At 44.8% G+C, this 19,953-nt stretch overlaps 1 protein-coding gene across 1 annotated transcript in view; it reads right to left on the bottom strand.

Annotated features, from left to right (window-relative positions):
- SLC7A3 (solute carrier family 7 member 3) overlaps positions 1-19,113 on the bottom strand; it is a 31,269-nt gene extending 12,156 nt beyond the window's left edge. The window contains exons 1-3 of the mRNA XM_066580897.1: positions 18,992-19,113; positions 5,664-6,049; positions 2,880-3,038 (exon numbers count right to left, since the gene is read on the bottom strand). Of these exons, the coding sequence (XP_066436994.1) occupies positions 2,880-3,038; positions 5,664-6,033 (529 nt within the window). The 5' untranslated portion in view covers positions 6,034-6,049; positions 18,992-19,113. The remainder of the gene's footprint in view (positions 1-2,879; positions 3,039-5,663; positions 6,050-18,991) is intronic.
- Between the last annotated feature and the right edge of the window lie 840 nt (positions 19,114-19,953).

Genomic DNA, 19,953 nt, shown 5'->3' with positions numbered 1-19,953 from the left:
CATAGTTCTGCCAGCGACATTTAAATGCCCCTATCAGAATTCAGGGTTCCCGAACGGCCACCAACTATGAGATTGTGGGGGAGTGTTTGGTTGCAATAGCAGCAGGGGGTATTCTGAAAGCCCATAGGACTGCTACTGCATATTACCTATCAAGCTACGTCTGTGGCATGGCTTGATCGATTGCCTGTTAGATCGCGGTATTATGTAATGCTATGGTATTATATCATACTGTAGGAGTGATCAAACAATTGCAAGTTTATGTACCCTATGAGGACTAAAAAAAGGAAAAAGTCAGTTTAAAAGTTTTTTTTTTTTATTATTGGAAAAAAAAGGGTAATAAAGCTTTAACCCTTCTATTCCCATATTTATAATAAGGTCTAAACTTATTGGGGGAGCGGTGAGTTGCGGCAGTCAGCAGGGGACAGCGGGGGACTGCGGGGGGGGGGGGGGGGGGGGGGGGGGGAGGGAGAGAGAGATCTTCCCTCCGTTCCTCCCTGCAGCTCCCTGCCCGCCGCCGGCACCCGAACCTTTTCTCTCGAGCGGGCAGGTACTCGCTAAGGGCAATGCTCGCTCATCACTAGTAAAAAGACCTATTAAACGGCACCGGGTTTAGAGCAGCCACCCTGATCCCGGATAGTTATGTGCTGTTCATCATTCCCACTACAGCTTCAGAGGTCTTGTGCACATGAACAGCGGGCGACTGGCTGCAGTGGTCGCATGAATGATGAACACCAGGCGATCCCTGTAGCATCTCTGGGAACAGGGCAGCTGAGCTATACCCGCTGACATTTACTGTTTTTTGGTTTTTTTTTAAGCATGTTCATTGCTCTTAGAATCTTCTATAACACCCCTATAGGACGGTTAGCACGTGAACACGTAATGGACATTTCATGTATAAGTCGCCCATTGAAATGAATGGGGTGCATAAAAAAATGCAGCAAATATGCAATCGCATGCGAAGTCCTGGTTTGTGTGCCAAAATGAAGGAAAAAATCTCAGACAGGACAATAGGACAAAGCTAAACTACACATTTTTGTAACTCATTTAGTAAAAAAACATCTTTGTGCGGCCACAAAAGAATCTCTGATTTTCCTTGCAGGAATGTTCATTCATTCACTCATTTCACTGTATTTGGTCTTTGGGCGGAAAATCAAAAAGCGTATAGAAAACTAAAATTTCATAATTGCATTTTTGTCATAAAGTTGTCCCCACGCACTGCTGACCTGAAATCCGGTACACGAAAAATAGCCTTCATTAGCTTAATGAGGCTGGTAAATTTTCATTAATTTTTGCTGAAGCAGCACAAACAATTTTAATACCAACTAACAATCCATAATCTAAAATGTCAGTGCCACAAATACAAAAAAAAGAGATAAAAACCAGTGAATTACATAGGCGACATTTACACGGGCCCCTTGGCTGCAATAAATACTGCATTTGGAAAACTTTTGCTGCGGTTTACGATGGAGTTGCAGTTGTATTGCAATTGAGGTGCAGCAAAAACATACCGTCACTGCCCTGTGCGATTACAGCTCTGCAGCACTCACAACTAGTTTCCCACATGTTCCATTATGGGGTGTCATGCGTTAAAAGGTAGCCACACAAATTGGATAAATATAGGCCAAGCATGCAGATGTTGGCAGAACCAGTGAACTATCTAATGAGCATGGAGGTAGACAGACTCAACAACAATTGTTAGAGGAAGAAGGATTGTGTCTTTTGGATTTCAATATGCCCAATCCTTTGTTCTCACTGGAGCTACGCCCCCTGTGGGTGTTGTCCGGAACTGGCTTCCTCCTTTCTTCCTAGTGGTAGAGCCGAGTGCGCATGTGTATGTAAGAACGCGATTAACTTGCTCGTCACCAGATATTATAACCCAACATGCCGTGACCATTATATAGTAACAGTCTAAGGCCGGGCTCACACGGACGGATTAGTATTGCAGATTCCACAATCTCCGTCCACATGAACAATCCATGGTAAAACACAAGCATTCAAAGGCATGCCTTTTCGATTTTCTGTTCACACTCACGGATACAAATTGCGTATTCCACAAGCGGAAGAAAAATCGTAGTATGCGCTATTTTGCTACGGAATCTGTCCGAACGGTCTCCATTGATGTCAATGGAGGCATTCCGACCTGCAGCCCATACGCAATTAATATTGCATATGGGCTGTGGATACCCGTGTCATTGCTAAGCAACGGCATGGGAAATACAAACAAACAAAAAAACTGTACTGCGAAAGACCGCCGGCGAGCTGCTGCGGTCATCCACAATACAGTTTAATGAGGCACATATGGTCAACAGCTGGGCTCACAGACGAAATCTGCTGTGGGCCTCTTGCATGCGGAATCCGACCCGGTTGTGAGAGCCCGGCGTCCGCGACTCTACTAGGATCAGTCGGGATTAAAAAAAAAACACACACAGAAACCACAAAAAAACAAAAACGGCTGCCCATTCAGGCACCAGGACTTTCTGAATGATGTGGGGCACAGGAGAAATTCTTACCATAGTAGCAGAGGAGCATTACACAGATTCTGGGCACAGAGTTATAACAGTCACCCTGACACTCTATACTTACAGAAATTGTTCTATGAGAAAAACGTACCCCTCAGTTATAGGATAAGGGATTAGTATCTGATTAGTGGGGGTCTGAATGCTGATCACAAGAAGGGGGTCCCGAGGGTCCCTAAAGGAATACAGCTGTGCACTACCACTGGACTTGTGTCGACAGGACTACCGAGTACATGCTGTAAGCCTGCGGGATGCCAGAATTTACTGGACCAGAGATTAAGTGTCTACTCCCATCAATAATGGATGTATTAAACAGAGCCGACAACAGAACAGACATATTATAGCCATAACATTAGCACCCACCTGTTAGCAGCATAACGAGTAGAAGGGCAAAGAAATCCGGGTATTCTGCAAGGACATTTTCCACTTTGATGTTTATTCTCTCCTTAAAGAAGTTTTTAATGTGATTGCCAATTATATCATCAAAAGTAGAACTCCAAGCCCTCGCTACACTGGCCGTACCTGAGTTGGGGAAAAACAGAAAGGATTAGCAAAAGGAAATTATCCTTATTTCAAACAATTGCGGACAAGGACAACACAACAGTAAGACTCAGGTTTTTATGGTTCTAATTTAACCCTTTAATCCCTTAAAGGGGTTTTCTGGGCGAATACTATTGATCCCTGGGGATCGCCACTTGGAAACCCCGGTGATCAGCTGATCATTTGACCCGCTGTCAGTGCAGCGGGGCCGTCGGCTTCATTCCTGTGGGAGGCGACGGCTTCACTTCACTATTGGTAGCTACAGGAAGGCTTGTTTTTGCAGAGATTATATTACTGGCAGCTTTCTTTAGGTACCAAAACATATTGAATTAGCTGGACAGCAGAAAAAGGAAACGGCAATCCCACTACTGTTTGTATAATTATTTTGATGTGTTTTCAATGCATTTACTGAACGTTTTAAATTACATTCACTTTATAACTGCATATTGATAAGATTACAGCTACACCAAATGTACATTATAAAATTATAGTTTCTGGTTTTTGCCACTGCTGCACAATAAAATCACTTCTAGTTTGCCTTGTGTCGCGGCGGTTCAAGATCGGCAATTTATTGTGCTATCAAAAGCATGTATACTTGTTTCTCCAGGACATGTGGCATTCATCAGCTAGTTTTGCAGTTAAGATTGGTACATTATGATGAAACACGAGCAATGCTCTAGGGCCAAGTAAGGCCGATTTCACTTCTGTGGCGGAACTTTTGGCCAGAGGTTTCATCACAGATGCGGCACAAAATACGGTTTAGAAGCCGGGCAGAAAGCGGTCGGAACCCATTATAGTCGATGGGCCCATCCAGCGCTGTTCAGTTCCGTGAAGCAGAATCCCCAACGCAGATGTGAAACCACCTCATGAATATTTGTAAAGAATGACTAGTCATGATATGCACAAAATTGAGGAGCTTTCCAGTAGACATAATGGGGATCATCAAGCACAGAAAGTTCTCTCATATTTCAATCCAAACTCAGGAAAAAATATAACATTTCTGTATTACGCAGGAGCCCCGCCATCATTTTTCCGCTTCTGGATCCAATAAGATAGTTAGTTGTCTCACAAAACTCCCTGCATTACAAAAGCCAAAAAGTTGAAGTTTTCCAAAAGTTCTGATTAAGACTTTGCAGAATGTCTTACCCCTGAGGAAGCCACATTTCAGGTGGCAATGTGTGAGAGGATTCTTTTCCTCAGGACTTTGGGTATTTGACCCATACCTGCATTTGCATTCTGTTTTTCTGCGGTCATATTGACATCTGTGAGGCCGCTTACAGACTGGTCATGGCTTGTTTTCAAACTTCTGAAATTCAGATCTAGTTGCTTCTTGATCCATGTTGTAGGACTTTCTTGCACCATTTTCCCCTCGTAGGGCTTTGGTATACATTTTTGTATGTTGGTCTATGGTGGGTCGGTCGAATGAATTTCATTTGTCCCATACACATCATTGCAATATATATCTTGCATTCATCATATCTCAATTAAGTTGCGTTTGGGGTAGTTTCTGGACTGCGGATTGTGTCTCTTTGTTTGCATTTAAGGGTGTTTAAAATGAGTTAATCCTTTGATTATTATAATGCCTGCCTGTATCACATCTTGTACCCAAGCTAGAGGTGGTACAACAGGGTACTAGAGCCTCCATGCCTGCCCGTATCACACCTTGTACCCAAGCTAGAGGCGATACAACAGGGTACTAGAGCCTCCATGCCCGCTTGTATCACATCTTGTATCCAATCTAGAGGCGGTACAACAGGGTACTAGAGCCCCCATGCCTGTCCGTATCACATCTTGTATCCAAGCTAGAGGTGGTACAACAGGGTACTAGAGCCTCCATGCCCGGGCATATCACATCTTGTATCCAAGCTACAGGTGGTACAACAGGGTACTAGAGCCTCCATGCCCACCCGTATCACATGCTGTATCCAAGCTAGAGGTAGTACAACAGGGTACTAGAGCCTCCATGCCCGCATCACATGCTGTATCCAAGCTAGAGGTGGTACAACAGAGTACTAGAGCCTTCCTTTAGTTTCAGTTCAGTTTAGGGTTCAGTTTTCTGCAATAAGTTCTCCTTCTGCTGTGATATTGTAATCACTTACTTATAGCAACGTTACAATTACATCAAATTTCATTCCATTTCGACAACTCCTTCTAGGTGCCTGGTTTTCTAGGCTCCGTGTTCCTTTATGCACTGTATTGCTTCAGGATACAAAGTATTATTATACTGGCAACTAAAATTCCGCAATACAATCCAGTGGTTAGATTCCTTCATGACAAGGAAATTGAACACAGATAAAGAGCAGAACTGTGAAATAACCTAAAAATACTTAAGAACTGACAAGCTTTTCAGTAGTCCTACTAGTGTAGGCATGTGGGAAACATACATGCTATATACATGTAGGGGCAGAGGCATAATTTGAGGTTTCAGGGTCCCAGTACAAAGATCTGTAACAGGGCAGCTCTTATTTATGTACCATTTATACTACTGGTGTGTTACAAGGCAGAGGGGCTCCTGGCCCCCTTTGACCTACAGTACGAGTGTAGCAACTACCTCTGCACTGCCCCCATAGCTACACCCCTGTATAAGGATTATGTACAAAGACTTACCTAAAACGTATGAAAGTATTAAGTTCCATCCAGTTGTGAATGCCCAGATCTCTCCAACAGTGACATAGCTATAAAGATAGGCAGAGCCCGTCTTCGGTACCCTTGCCCCAAATTCTGCATAGCATAGCCCAGCCAACACAGAAGAAAGAGCAGCAGCGAGGAAGCAGAGGACAATTGCAGGGCCAGCCTTCTCTTTTGCGACTTCACCAGCAAGAACATAAACTCCAGCGCCTAGTGTGCTACCAACTCCTAATGCAATGAGGTCCAATGTAGTCAGGCAGCGGACAAAGCAAGAGTTTTCACTGCCGCCATCTAGGCATCGCCTGCGGATCAGTTTCTTGCCAAAGGTTGTCAGTCCACCACAAATCATCTTGTCTGCGTGCAACCTTTAAAAAAAAACAAAACAAAGCAATATGTCAAATAAAAAAGTCTGAAACGAGGGCAATGACACCATTCAATGAACATGTTCAATCTGCTGTGCATTTGTATGGTTACATGTAGGCAAGCCAAGCATCTGGGCTTCCAACTGAGGAAGCAAAGCCAAGCGCCAAGTGACTGTTGAGCTGGGAACCTGCGGGTCTACAGAATAGGCAGAACATAAGTAGCTCATTTTAAAAGCATGAGTGATTCGGGTAATAGAGCATGACCGAGAAATCCCCCCCCCCCCCAATACCCCATCATGGCCCCCCAAGGGCCATCAGCAGAATATCCAGTGGCATTTATGGCACTTGCATCTTGTGAAGGGATAAGGCTCATCAGGCCCTTATGACAACCTATCTTCTCCCTCTATTCATAAGACGCGGGGGCTGCACACATGACTTGTATACGGAAGTCAAGGAAAGCGCTAGAAGGTAGCTAGAAATATCTTGTAATGATGGAGAGTACATTTCTTTGATATTAATAAATTCTCCGTAAAGGCTCTGTTCACATCACGTCCGAAAATCCTGGATAAAGTAGCACGGCGTGCTGCGATATTTCGTCCGGAGACTGATGGAAGCCGGATGAACTCGTTTATTGACCCCTCCAGCCCGGACGAATCTGGCTTTTGATTCTATGATAGCACAGGAAAAATGGAAAGCAAAAGCTATTACGAACCCGGCCTGACTTATACGGTATATACTAGAGAGAAAACAAGGTTGCCATTAAAAATCCCCTTTTCTAAAAAGGTGACAATAATAATTACTAACTTCATCCGTCTTCTAGAATACAGATTCTTCGGCTGCTGAAACTGCAGCTCCTTGGAAGAAATGTTCAATTTCTTACTGGATAATGACAACTACGGCAATGGAAGTATTGATGGAGTCTTAGGATCATGGGATATAAATGACATGTCAGGCATTGCTACAGACCTAATCTATATCACTTACAAATAATGACACCGTTCGCCACTAATGTGTCGGGCAGAGATCGATTACAAAAGAAAAAAAAACGAATGTGCCTACGTCACATCAATACTGCAAGTCTGTTGCCACAGCCTGCCATCTAGACAGCAGGTTGTCACACTTTACTTTTTAATCCCATAGCTTTTGCAGACCGGTCAAAAACTAACCCCTTAGTGACCGGGCTTTTTTGCTTTTTTCCCCATTTTTGTTTTTTCCTACTCCCTTTTAAAAAAATCGTAACTCCTTTAGTTATCCATAAACATTGCTGTATGAGGGCTTGTTTTTTGCAGGACGAGTTGTATTTTTCAATAGCACTATTTATTGTACCATATAATGTACTGAAAAACTTTTTAAAAATTCTAAGCGGAGAGAAATGGAAAAAAAAACGACATTCCACCATCTTTCGGTGCATTCTGTTTCTACGACGCACAAACTGCAACAAAAACGACCTGATATTTTTATTCTATGGGTCAGTACGATTACTACGATACCAAACTTATATAGTATTGTTTTTGCTGTACTACTTGTATTTTTTTTTAAAGATATTACATTTTTTTCAATTATTTTCTGCGGTCATTTTGTGCGCGCGATAACTTTTATTTTTCCGTCGACGTAGTTGAGCAAGGGCTCATTTTTTGCGGGATGTCCTGTAGTTTCCGATAGTATCAAGTTGGAATACATACGACTTTTTGATCGCTTTTTATTGCGTTTTTTTCTGGAAGACAGGGTAACTAAAAAAATGCATTTCTGGCATTCTTTATTTTTTTTTTGGACGACGTTCACCGTGCAGAAAAAATAATGTACTACTTTGATAGATCGGACTTTTACGGACGCGGCGATATCAAATACATATTTTTATTTTATAATTCAGATTTTTTAATAATAGATATGGCAAAAGTGCGGTGATTTAAACTTTTATAACTTTTTTTTTTTTACAATTTAAAAAAACTTTATTGATCTTTTTTTTTTACTTTACTTTGAAGTCCCCCTGGGGGACTTAACATGCGATGCTTTGATCGCTCCTGCAGTATGACGTAATGCTATAGCATTACGTCATACTGCTTTTTTACAGGCAGTCTTTCAAGCCACCCTGTGTGGATGGTTTGATAGGCAGTCTGCTAAGGCAGCCCTGGGGCCATTCATTAGGCCCCGGCTGCCATGACACCTGCACTGATCCCCCGATCTCACCGCGGGGGGGGGCTGTGCGGGACCCCCAAACAGCATTCGGGGGATTTAAATGCCGCTGTCAGAATTGACAGCGGCGTTTAAAGGGTTAATAGCCGCGATCGGCCGAACGGCCGAGCGCGGCTATTGCCCGCGGGTGTCAGCTGTAAACAAACAGCTGACGCCCGCGCTGTATGGAGGGAGATAGCGGCGCTACCTCCCTCCATACACGTCCTGCAGCTGCAGGACGTAAAAACACTATGGCCCGGTCGTTAAGGGGTAAAAAACGCAATGCACCAAAAACGCAAGTTGTGTTGCTTTTTTAACATTAGAAAGTCCCATTGACAATCACGTTAACAAAAAAAAAACGCAGCGTTACAAAAACGCAAGTTTGTAGGAGCCTTTAAACTAACAAAACTTAGAGATCTAGTAAGACGACTTGAAGCTTGTTAGATTTATTGTGTGGAGACTTAAGGTTTGCCTTAAACAGGGTTTTATGAGATTTTGATATTGATGGTCTATCCTTAATATCAGATTGGCAGGGAGGGACTTTTGTCACCCCCTAATTAGCAAATTGAAGGGGCCTTGGCAGTTCAACAAGCCCCACATCCTCATCACTGTTTTAATTTAAAAAAAAAATCTTGCTATTTCTATAGCACTAAGTGTTATCTCCGTAGAGCTTTCAGGTAATTACCCACCCACCCACCAAGCTGGGTACTCATTTTACCGACCTCGGAAGGATGGAAGGCTGAGTCAACCTTCAGCCGGCTACCTGAACCAAGCGGGGATTGAACTTGCAACCTTCAGGTCGTGAGCGAGAGCTTACACTTTGCACCACGCATTTTGTAGTGGCTGGGACCTGTTCAAGTGAATGGGACTGTGCTGCGATACCAGGCACTGCTGAAAACATGAAGCTGGTGAATAATGCATGGGGCACAACGCGTGCCAGAGTCACACAATCCCATCAGTACACTGATCAGAGAGGGTGAAAGGAAGAGTGTATTTTGAGGCTTTTTTTACAGTCATTGTATAGAACTATGAGCGTAAATTAATATCCATTATTATCCACATTGGACTTTTTCTTTTGGCTTATTTTTAAGGTTTTTTTTTTTGATCTGCCAGTTAATGGACAATATGCTCAGACTAATTCCCTTAAAGGAGATGTCCCGCGCCGAAACAGGTTTTTTTTTTTTAAACCCCCCCCCCCCCCCCCGTTCGGCGCGAGACAACCCCGATGCAGGGGTTAAAAAAACCACCCGCACAGCGCTTACCTGAATCCCGGCGGTCCGGCGTCTTCATACTCACCTGCTGAAGATGGCCGCCGGGATCCTCCGTCTTCGTGGACCGCAGCTCTTCTGTGCGGTCCACTGCCGATTCCAGCCTCCTGATTGGCTGGAATCGGCACGTGACGGGGCGGAGCTACACGGAGCCGCTCTCTGGCACGAGCGGCTCCATAGAAGACTGCTGAAGACCCGGACTGCGCAAGCGCGGCTAATTTGGCCATCGGAGGGCGAAAATTAGTCGGCACCATGGAGACGAGGACGCCAGCAACGGAGCAGGTAAGTATAAAACTTTTTATAACTTCTGTATGGCTCATAATTAATGCACAATGTACATTACAAAGTGCATTATTATGGCCATACAGAAGTGTATAGACCCACTTGCTGCCTCGGGACATCTCCTTTAATAGACGAGGGATGCCATGCTCCAGTTATATTGGCATCCGGACCGTTATATTTTACAGTTCAGTAAAGGAAATATGCCTAACTGGAGATCAAAAATGCCCCCTTAGTAGCAATAGATTAGGAATGGAAAGCACTGCATAGTCGCATGGCAAGTGATCTATATTTCTAGTGCACCGAATAGTTCACAAGATGTACATGTACATCTGTATTTTCCATCTGGAAACCCTTAGCATTAGACTCACACGGTCTTATGCCCTTTCATACTGGTGCAATGTGGCGTGTGATGGGGTGTGCAGGGAGAAGAGACACATAATGCCTACATAGTTCTTACTGAAACTTAAAAGGCAACAGTAACAAGTGGTCGCTGTCTGTCGGAAACACTGTGGCAATCGGCACTACTCCTTGTCTAGCAGTCTTGCTTCTCAGACATCACTCATCTGGCAGAACCTGAGCTACACTAGAGGGAGCTCTCTCCACTATGCCAGCTACGCCTGCTCACCCGTCCTCCACGTTTCATGCCACACACTGCTCAGCCACACTAGAGTCATTCACATACTGCATGGAAACCCATTACATAAGGTCCCATATACATACAAGTCACATCTGCAACTTCACATGTCTTGTTTACCCATCACCATATTTTGTGGTCATTTATTAAAAAAGGGGCTGTACCAAGATTATAAATATTGTCCACAGGTTAGGATATAACTACCTAACTGGTGGGGTTTCACCGTTTAGACCCCCAAAAATCTTGAGAACAGGGGTGCTATGTCCCTCTTCCTCCTCACTGCAACCCCCACAGTGAGGAGACGACTTATTGAGCGTGACCTACCCTCCATTCAAAGTTCAAGAGGGGCCTGGACAGCTTTCTGGAGCGATACAATGTTATATGTTCCAATCACCGATAACTTCAGAAGGCTCGGTGAGCCGGGGATTATTTTGATTGCCAGATTGGAGTCAGGAAGGAATTATTTTCCTTAAATAGGGAAAATTGGCTTCTACCTCATTGTTTTGGTTTATTTTGCCTTCCTCTGGATCAACGCTGGGGGTAATAGGCTGAGCTGGATAGACAAATGGCTTTTTTTGGCCTCACAGACTATGGTAATCTTTGTTGTTCAGGTGATGAATGAAGGCTGAACAATATTAAGGGGTTTATCTGTCCATACAAGCAGACCCTTACATTAGGTACAGCAATTTTTCTGATCTTATTCCCATTACACTTTTCTAAAGATTAAAAAAAAAAAAAAAAAAAAAAAAAACACCTGAAAGAAAAATAACACTATAAGCACAAAATTAGAACCGCCACCAGAGCTGCCCGTAAAAAGCCTGAGATCTATGGCGCTCTGTGTGCGGCGGAGAAAATAAAAGGAAGCTCCCATTTAAAATGCTGAATTAATTGGAGTGAAAATATTCTCATTTCAAATTACAAAGAAAAGCAGCTTTGGCCACGATAGCGATCCCACTTCTGGAAGTGGAAGCAGCGCACGGTAATAAGGAAGCGCAGACATGAATTAAAAAAAAAAGTCAAAAGCAGGCCACCGCTCTCGTCTGAGTATCCAAGGCAACCGGATCAAAGGAACAAGACATGATGGGCATCACACCGATGTCCCTGGTCTACTGCCCTACAGTGACAAGCTGCAGAAATCCCAAGAACCTACCAAGACAAGTAGCCACCAGATTCACGGACCAATGAAGTCTAAGTGAGCGCATCAGTAGACTACTTCACGGAGACGAGGGAGGCACACGTAAAAGTCACGGAGAACTCCGAGGTCCAGAAAGAGAACCCAAAAAATAAAATTTCATGGCTGGATCAGCCTCCTCCTGATGACAATGATGAATGCTGCCATACTTGAAGCAGAAGTCTATTAGAAGCTTATAAGGGTATTTTCACACTCATCATTTTTGCATCTGATTTTTGGACCGAAAACTGGAAGAAAATAGAAAACATTCATCTCAATGACTTTTTATTTTGATGAACAGTTCGGTTACAACTGTGCATCGAGCTCCCGCCCCCTCTCCAGCCCTCGCCACTGTTTGCAATGGGTGGGGCAGGACAGGGTCGGAGATAAGTTCCACCCCCTCCCATTGGAAATAGTGGCAAGGGCCGGAGAGAGGGCGGAAGCTTATTGCACTGCTCCAAGCCCGTCCCGCCTCCTCCCCATGCAGAGAGGGACAGCGTATATCAGCCGGGCATGAAAACCCAGCCGATATACGGATGTCTGAATAAGCCCTTAGTGCGATTGTCATACGAAAATCACTCATTCAAGTCAATGCAATTGCATGATGTGAGCGTGATCCGTTTTTAAACACCTGTAATGATGGGGACCATAACAAAAAAAAGAGTAAGAACCAGGGAGTCAAGTACATTTATGCATGTTTTAAAAACTGCAAAAAGGCCTTTAAAAAAAAAAAAAAAAAAAGGACAAAATTAAATAGTTCATGTATACAGCCTTAAACTTAGGTGAAAATTAATAATTTTTGAAGATTTGAGAGCCACAAATCAATACCGTCTGCACTCTTTGTCCCTGTGAGATGAGGGTTTCTTTGACATGGGTTCGGTTGTCATTGTCAACAGGCCAAAATGTTGAGGGATCCTGTTTAGAGATGAGCGAGCATACTCGCTAAGGGCAATTGCTCGAGCGAGCATTGCCCTTAGCGAGTACCTGCCCGCTCGAGAGAAAAGGTTCGGGTGCCGGCGCGGGTGAGAGGTGAGTTGCGGCAGTGAGCAGGGGGGGGGGGGGGGTTGGGGGGGGGGGGGGAAGAGAGGGAGAGAGAGAGATCTCCCCTCCGTTCCTCCCCGCTCTCCCCCGCCGCCAGCAGCCGAACCTTTTCTCTCGAGCGGGCAGGTACTCGCTAAGGTCAATGCTCGCTCGAGTAATTGCCCTTAGCGAGTATACTCACTCATCACTAATCCTGTTGCATCCATTTGTATTGCAGTATATAGTCAATTGTATGGCATCACAAAGTAGTGTGAAGCTAGCCCTAGAGTACAGTAAAATCGATGAAAGCAGTGCAGCAATTATCTTTAAATATTTTAACCTGCAGGGGGGGCATGTGGTCGCCTCAGGCAATTCTCCCAACAGGGGTTTCTTCCTCTAACTTTCAATATTTTCTAGCTGGATCTGCCATGGGGGCTCTGCAGCTGGCTGGTTGTTATTAGGACAGTGTGGCCGATGTCCCCGCATCTCTTAAAGAGTGTGGGAGGGAGTAACTTTTTTTTTTTTGAGAATTAGCGCCAATCTTGTACATAGGATCGGCTATGTCTGGTATTGCAACTCATCCCCACTCAAGTGAACAGGACTGAGTGGAAATGTGTGTGAAGGCAGGCGAGCGTGAAAAGGAGAAAGAAAGAGAAAAAGAAACAAAACATTCCTTTTCTTCAAGCCATCCGGCTAGATTTACTCAGTAGACATTACATGGCCGCTATACAATACAAACTGATCAGTCAGCTGAATGAATACAGCCTGGGGTTAACCAGGTGGAATAGATTTGATTAAGGAGGGATTCATTCCTGTTTGTCTTGAATAGTTCAGGGATTCTGAGCTTTTCTAATTCCTCATTCCCTTCACTTGAAGACGACAGAATGTCCCGGAGTAGCGAGGCGTATGACAGCGGAGGATAAACCTGCCAGTCATCTCAAGGGGTCAAACTCTACGGTCAACTTATAAAGGCAGCACCTTGACTCTTCGGAAAATGATGGACACGAAGAAAGAAGACCACTTGACGTTGAGCAATGTTAGTCATGGAGACGATATAACGGTGTTCTCCTTACCAACACGTCCGAAATAGTTTACAGACATCTTGATAAAAGGAAAGCTGCCTTTAAAAAGGCACATAAAAAGCTGCTCTGAAAGCTGGAATTAGAAACTTACAAAAACTGCATATGCAAAAAGACAACCAGGTGCCGCCCCCCGTTGTGCAATATCCGTATACGTTAGGATTTCTTTACGTAGATATGACACCGCCACCCACGCCCATCTCCACAACAATCTCTTCTCACAGCCTGGCATGAGGAATGGCACGCTATCCCTGCCCAAACTTACAGAGAACTTGTGGAAAGTATGCCTCGTCGTGCTGCCGCTGTAATACAAGCAAAAGGAGGGCCGACACGGTACTACTGTGTTTCCCCGAAAATAAGACAGTGTCTTACATTAATTTTGTTCAAAAAGGTTTAACTTTTTTACATGTATAGCTGCCTGGACACTATTTAAATTGACTTTAAATTAACTGTTAGCAGGGCTTAATTTTGGAGTAGGGCTTATATTTCAAGCATCCTCAAAAAGCCTGAAAAATCATTTTGCATCCTCAAATTCTGGAAAATCGTGCTATGTCTTATTTTAAGGGTATGTCTTATTTTCAGGGAAACGGGGTAAATAGAATAAAGCGCTTTTTCAGAAAAACATGGTGTCCAAATACTTTTGTCCATATAGTGTATGTGCCGACTGTTTTCTAAGGGCAGCAAGTAATAGATCTTCTAGAGCAGGGGTCCCCAACTCCAGTCCTCAGGGACCACCAACAGGTCATGTTTTTAGGATATCACATAGTAAGAACACCTTTGGCAATGTCTGAGGCACTGACAATATTCATATCACCTGTGCAATACTGGGAAAATCTTGAAAACATGACCTGTTGGCGGTCCTTGAGGACTGGAGTTGGGGAACACTATCCTATAGAGCTTAAAACTCCCCTGATTCACTCCACAGACTCATATAGGATGCAGCTTCACCCTGCCTCCTGCTTGTGATAGCTTTCCCCTTATCACATCTTCCAAGCAGAAGGCAGGGAGAGCAGTGTGAAGCTGCCCCTCATAGGACACACAGGAGATATAGCGCACAAATATTGTATAGACATTAGTGAGAGCCAGGGGAGTTGCATAGCTCTGGAGTTGATCTGTCATGTAAGCAGTCCCCACCGATCACTGTCAATGGTTGACATTGGACCAGCAATCAAATCCGACATCACCCATTGACAGAAACCTGTGGAGACCACTTACTTGACAAATTGATATTGCCCAAGATGGACCCAAGAAGAGCCTGTTCAAATAAAGGAGAGAATGATATGGGGGGGGAGGGGGGGGGGGAATAGAAGTAGCAAGACCATGGCTGAGCCACTTCTCCAACTATGTGATGCATATTGTACATAGTATGCACCGCTAGTCCAAGACCCTACATGCTCCTCAAAGCAGGTGTAGGGTCTTCGACTAATGATGCATACTGATACATAGTGTATATGGTGAAGCCATCCTTGTTTCTCCAGACCAGGAGGGCTATTTTAATGTTCATTTTCTCATGCATCTATGCTAGGAAACCAGTAAATTGTCCAACATAGACAAGCCTATAGATGATACATCTGTGTTATATAACACGCTCTACACTTTATATACACACAATTTGAAGAACTGCCACTAAGGAAATCATCCAAAGAGTTCCCTTCCATTTAGAAATTGCTGGCTTCGCCTGACCTAAATGTAGGACGGCTATCAATTTCATGCTTCAATTTACCTCTGCAAATACATTTCATGAAGATGAAGTCTCATGGTGAGGGATTGCTGCACTCCGGAGCCGCAACACATCCAGCTGTCAACATTCACAAAAATGATCACTTACAAGCTGCTCGATGGGGCTTGGCTGACAAAAATGATTAAAAAGACACAATCGTCCAGGTGCAGCGTGATAAAAAGAAGGGGAAAAAAAAGGCTCCGGCAGGAAGTTCTCATCCGTTTCACTGTTTCACTTCATTTATAGAGCAAGTGTTTAGGACACAGATGAATGACACATGCACAGGGTAATTACCGATGTATGACACTATGTATCAAGGGCACCTGCACTGGTTACATCACAGGGTTTGTACGTCCGTTTGGTCTGTCCCTTGCGTCACGGCGCGGGCTACAGGAGTCGCAGATGTTGGGAGATTTATTATTTGTCAATGTCAACAACACTAATTATATTCGGATATATGCTGGGCAGCTTCTGGTTAAACAGGATAAAAGGGGGCAGCGCGCAGGAAGCAGGCCGTACGCAACGGTGGCTGGAAAAAATGAACTCATCCATCTTGATAACGTTGTGTTAATATAACCAGTCGAACGGGAAACAACACACACAGTCCACGTCAGCCAACACTACCGAGAAGGTTCTTAAAAGCACAGACTTTAAAGGCTAATGGATACTTTTGCAAGTTTATTTATTTTTTAGCAGTAGGACATAAAGTATCTATTTTATATATTCTCAAAAGTTTCTTTGTTTTAGATTCTATTGTAAACTACAGCTCTTCTGCTGACTTGTTGGGTCTCACAGGATAAAGATGGCAAACTAAACCCTTGTAGTCTGCTTCTGCACTCGCATAAGGCCCATTTACACGCAAAAAAATATTTCAAACAATTGAAAGATTTACAGTTTTAGAGCTCGTTTCGCATAAAGTGTTAATGGACACTAATGTCCATTAACACTTTATCAGCTTTATTTGTGAGTAAAAGGGCCTCAAGGAGGTGTTTGCAGAACACATTGTTCTTGCATGGGCTGTCGGCAGAATACAATGTAATCTACGACTCACGTGCCGAACACAGCGTGCGGTCCCTGTTATTTACTCTCCGGTTAAAAGATGGATTTTAAGCTCAGCTTAAAATCATTGTGCACCCGTGGAAGTTCTTGCTACATGGCTGGTTATCAGAGCAGAGAGCGCCTGCTGAAATGCTCTCTTACAGGATTTATAGTCCAGAGCTGCACCAATCCGTCTGAACCATAAATCGTCAGAGAGCAGTACGGCTGCCTGCGGGGACTGGCGGCTCTCAAAGGTCTCCAATAACACAAGCAAAGGCATAACATTACTAGAACTTGTTCCCAGAGTCAAATCTGTATTACTGGTAGATCACACTGGGGTGGGAAGCATATTTAGTAGGTTACTCCCTTGTAAGCCTCCAACACACTTGCAGCATTTTATGAACTGCGACCAAAACGCATGGGTGCAACTTGCATCGGACACCTGATATACGGACGGCCCGCAGTTGTCATGCATTTGCATGTCCCAATTCTTGTCCGTGATATGGATAAGAATAGGACATCCGATGAGTTTTCTCTCGTGGACCATTAGTGTGCATGACAAAGGGACTGTCCAAGTTAAGGAAACCCCCTGTCACTGGGTCCCCCATTTATTAAAACAAACCAGTGGTTACTCACCTCTTTCCGCACCGCCGGCTCCGGTCTCTGCTATCTCTTTATACAGGCTGCTGTGGACATCCTATAAACCTGCTGCAGCTTGTTTGAATGTAAAGTGACATCAGAGGGAGTCCAGAGTCGGACGAGAAGGGAGAGGCGAGTAAGTCCGGTTTCTCATGGGCAAGCCGGAAGCCGTGCAGGCGACAAGGCAGCCAGCCAGGTCCCAGGGCTGTCATGGTAGAATGCCTATCAAGCCATGCCCATGGGGTGGCTTTATAGACTGCCTGCCTGATAGCCATATGACGTAATGCAAAGGCATCACAGGTTGTTGTCGCCTATGGGGACTAAAAATAATTTAAAAAAATAAGAATAAGATCAATAAAGTTTTACTAATTAAAAAAAAAAGTAATTAGCGTTCAACCCTCCTTCACCAGATTTACAATAAAAGATTCTAAATCATAAAACAAAAATACATATTTGGTATCGCTGCGTCCGTAAAAGTCTGATCTATCAAAGTAAAGCATTATTTACCCCGAATGATAAACATTGCCCGGAAAAAATAGACAAACACCAGAAATGTGCTTTTTTGGTCACCGTCACCAAGTAAAAAATGCAACAGAAAGCGATCAAAAAGTTGTATGTATTTCAAAATGGTACCAACGCAAATTACTGGACATCCTGCAAAAACGAGCCATCGGACAACTATGTCAACAGATAAATAAAAAAAGTTATTGCGCGCAGAAAATGGCGGCAGAGATTTAAAATAATTAAATGCCTTAGAAAAAAGCTAAAAGTAGTACAGAAAAGAAAAGAAAACTATGTAAGTTTGGTGTCGTAGTAATCGTACAGACCCAGAGAATAAAGTTATGTTATTTTGTAGCCCTTTGTGCGCGGTGGAAACAAGACGCAACAAAAGATGTTGAAATTTAATTTTTTCCCCCCATTTTTCTCTACTTAGAATTTTTTACAAGTTTTTCAGTACATTATAGGGTACATTAAGGCCAAATGCACACAAGCGGAAATTCCACGGCGGGATTTCCGGCAGAATTTCCGCCTGTGTCCGTTGCCATACGATTGCATTAGATCATGCAATCCTATGCAGACAGCCGCGATTTGACCGCGGTAAACAAATCGCGGCATGCCCTATTTCTGTGTGAGTCTCGCAGAGGCCGCTGGGCGGCAGCTGGCACATAGCAGAGCGGGGACACGCAGTGGTCACTGCAGGGGCACAGCACACATCCCACTGCGAGAATTCTTGCAGCGGGATCCGACCCGGCAGTCTGCAGGCGGCCTAAATAGTACTACTGCAAAAAAATAAAACAAGCCCTTAAACAGTGACGTTGATAAATAAAGGAGTTACGATTTCCCCCCCCCCCCCCGCTTCGGGGTGGGGGGGTGGGGGGGTGGGGGGGAACAAAAATGGGGTAAAAAAAAGAGGACCGGCTATTAAGGGGTTAAAGGGGACCCAGAGACGGGGGTTTTCCTTAACTCTGACCACCCCTTTAACATACATAATATAAAGCGTTTCGCGACCAAGATGGAAGACCCGAGCGTAGACACAAAATACGCCGCCGCTCGGAAAAGACGCGATCCTGTCGATCTACTGTAAGAGAATGGCCATGTAACAGTCCTTTACACATCAGATTATGACCTGCAGGTGAATATATAATGTCATTTACCATCTATGGGGAAGACTTTATGGGAAAACCGTCTTAAGAAATAGTGCAAGAAACAGCAATCTAGAAGGACTGCAGCAATAGTGGGACTCAGTCCAGCGCCATCACGTCCCCCAGTGATGGGTGCGCCCTACAATTACGGGGACGCCGCCACGAGGCGAGGAGGCACTTCCTTCTCAGAAGTTTCTGAAGTGCGCCGAGGAAGCGGACGAGCCGGACCCGGGTACTGTCTCCTGTACACGGGGGACCCTGCGAGCAGCCGCCACTCACCTGTATGCTCCCGCACCGGCAGCTCCGTCCTCTCGCCGCGGGTTTCGCGCTCAGCTCTGACAGCAGCCGCCCGCCAGCCGTCTGTGAGAAGACTCTCCGTGACGTGCGAGCCGGGAGGAGTTCCGCTCTGGAGGATGGCCGACGGCTTCCCGCGGGCTGCAGCTGTCTGCGCGGTTTTGATTTTTTTTCTTTGAACACGCTTTTCTCAATGAGTAGTTTTTTTCGCTTTCCCTTTTTTTCCTAAACAGTGAGATGCCCGTACACATGTAGCAGAGCCGAATAATAGGTGTTTGCACTGCGCAGGGCTCCTGCACCCCGGAATCCGCAGCAAATACTACCCATAGCCTCTCATGGAGAACTGCTGCTTCATGCACACAAGCGGAAATCAACTGCGATTACCGCTCGCAGTAGAGAAAAAAAATCGCAGCATGCTCCATTTCTGTGCGGTTTATGCCAGGACAGCTTCCATTGAAGTCAATGAGAGCCGTCCGCCCCGCTGCCCTTCTGCAATCATAATTGCAGAAAGACAGCGGGATCTGCGTCATCGACCAGCGACGGCGCAGCATAATCTGTACTGCGCAAGTGTGACGGCCGGCGCTTCTGTAGTACAGATTATGAAGAATCCGGACAGGTGGCAGGGTCACCGGCCGGGCACAGGGTCGGATCCAGGGGGCCTAATATGCTATGCTAAAACCCTATTGATTTACATTGGGCCATTCAGATAAGGTGACCAGACATCCAAATTTAGGCTGGACAGTCCCACTTTGGTCCCGTGTCCCGCTTTCCGCCAGGACCCAAGCGGGACAGCCATTTGTCCCGCTTTTGGGACATCTGGTAACCAATACAGTAATTACCAGCCAGGGTACTACAGCTCCCCAGCTGGTAATCACTTTACAGGGCTGTGGCCAGATGCACACGCCGATAGCACCGCTGAGGCCACTGTGGGGGGGGACGCCACCGCC

Source organism: Eleutherodactylus coqui, chromosome 10, assembly GCF_035609145.1.
Source record: "Eleutherodactylus coqui strain aEleCoq1 chromosome 10, aEleCoq1.hap1, whole genome shotgun sequence".
NCBI lineage: Eukaryota > Metazoa > Chordata > Amphibia > Anura > Eleutherodactylidae > Eleutherodactylus > Eleutherodactylus coqui.
This window is presented reverse-complemented; position numbering and strand designations above follow the sequence as displayed.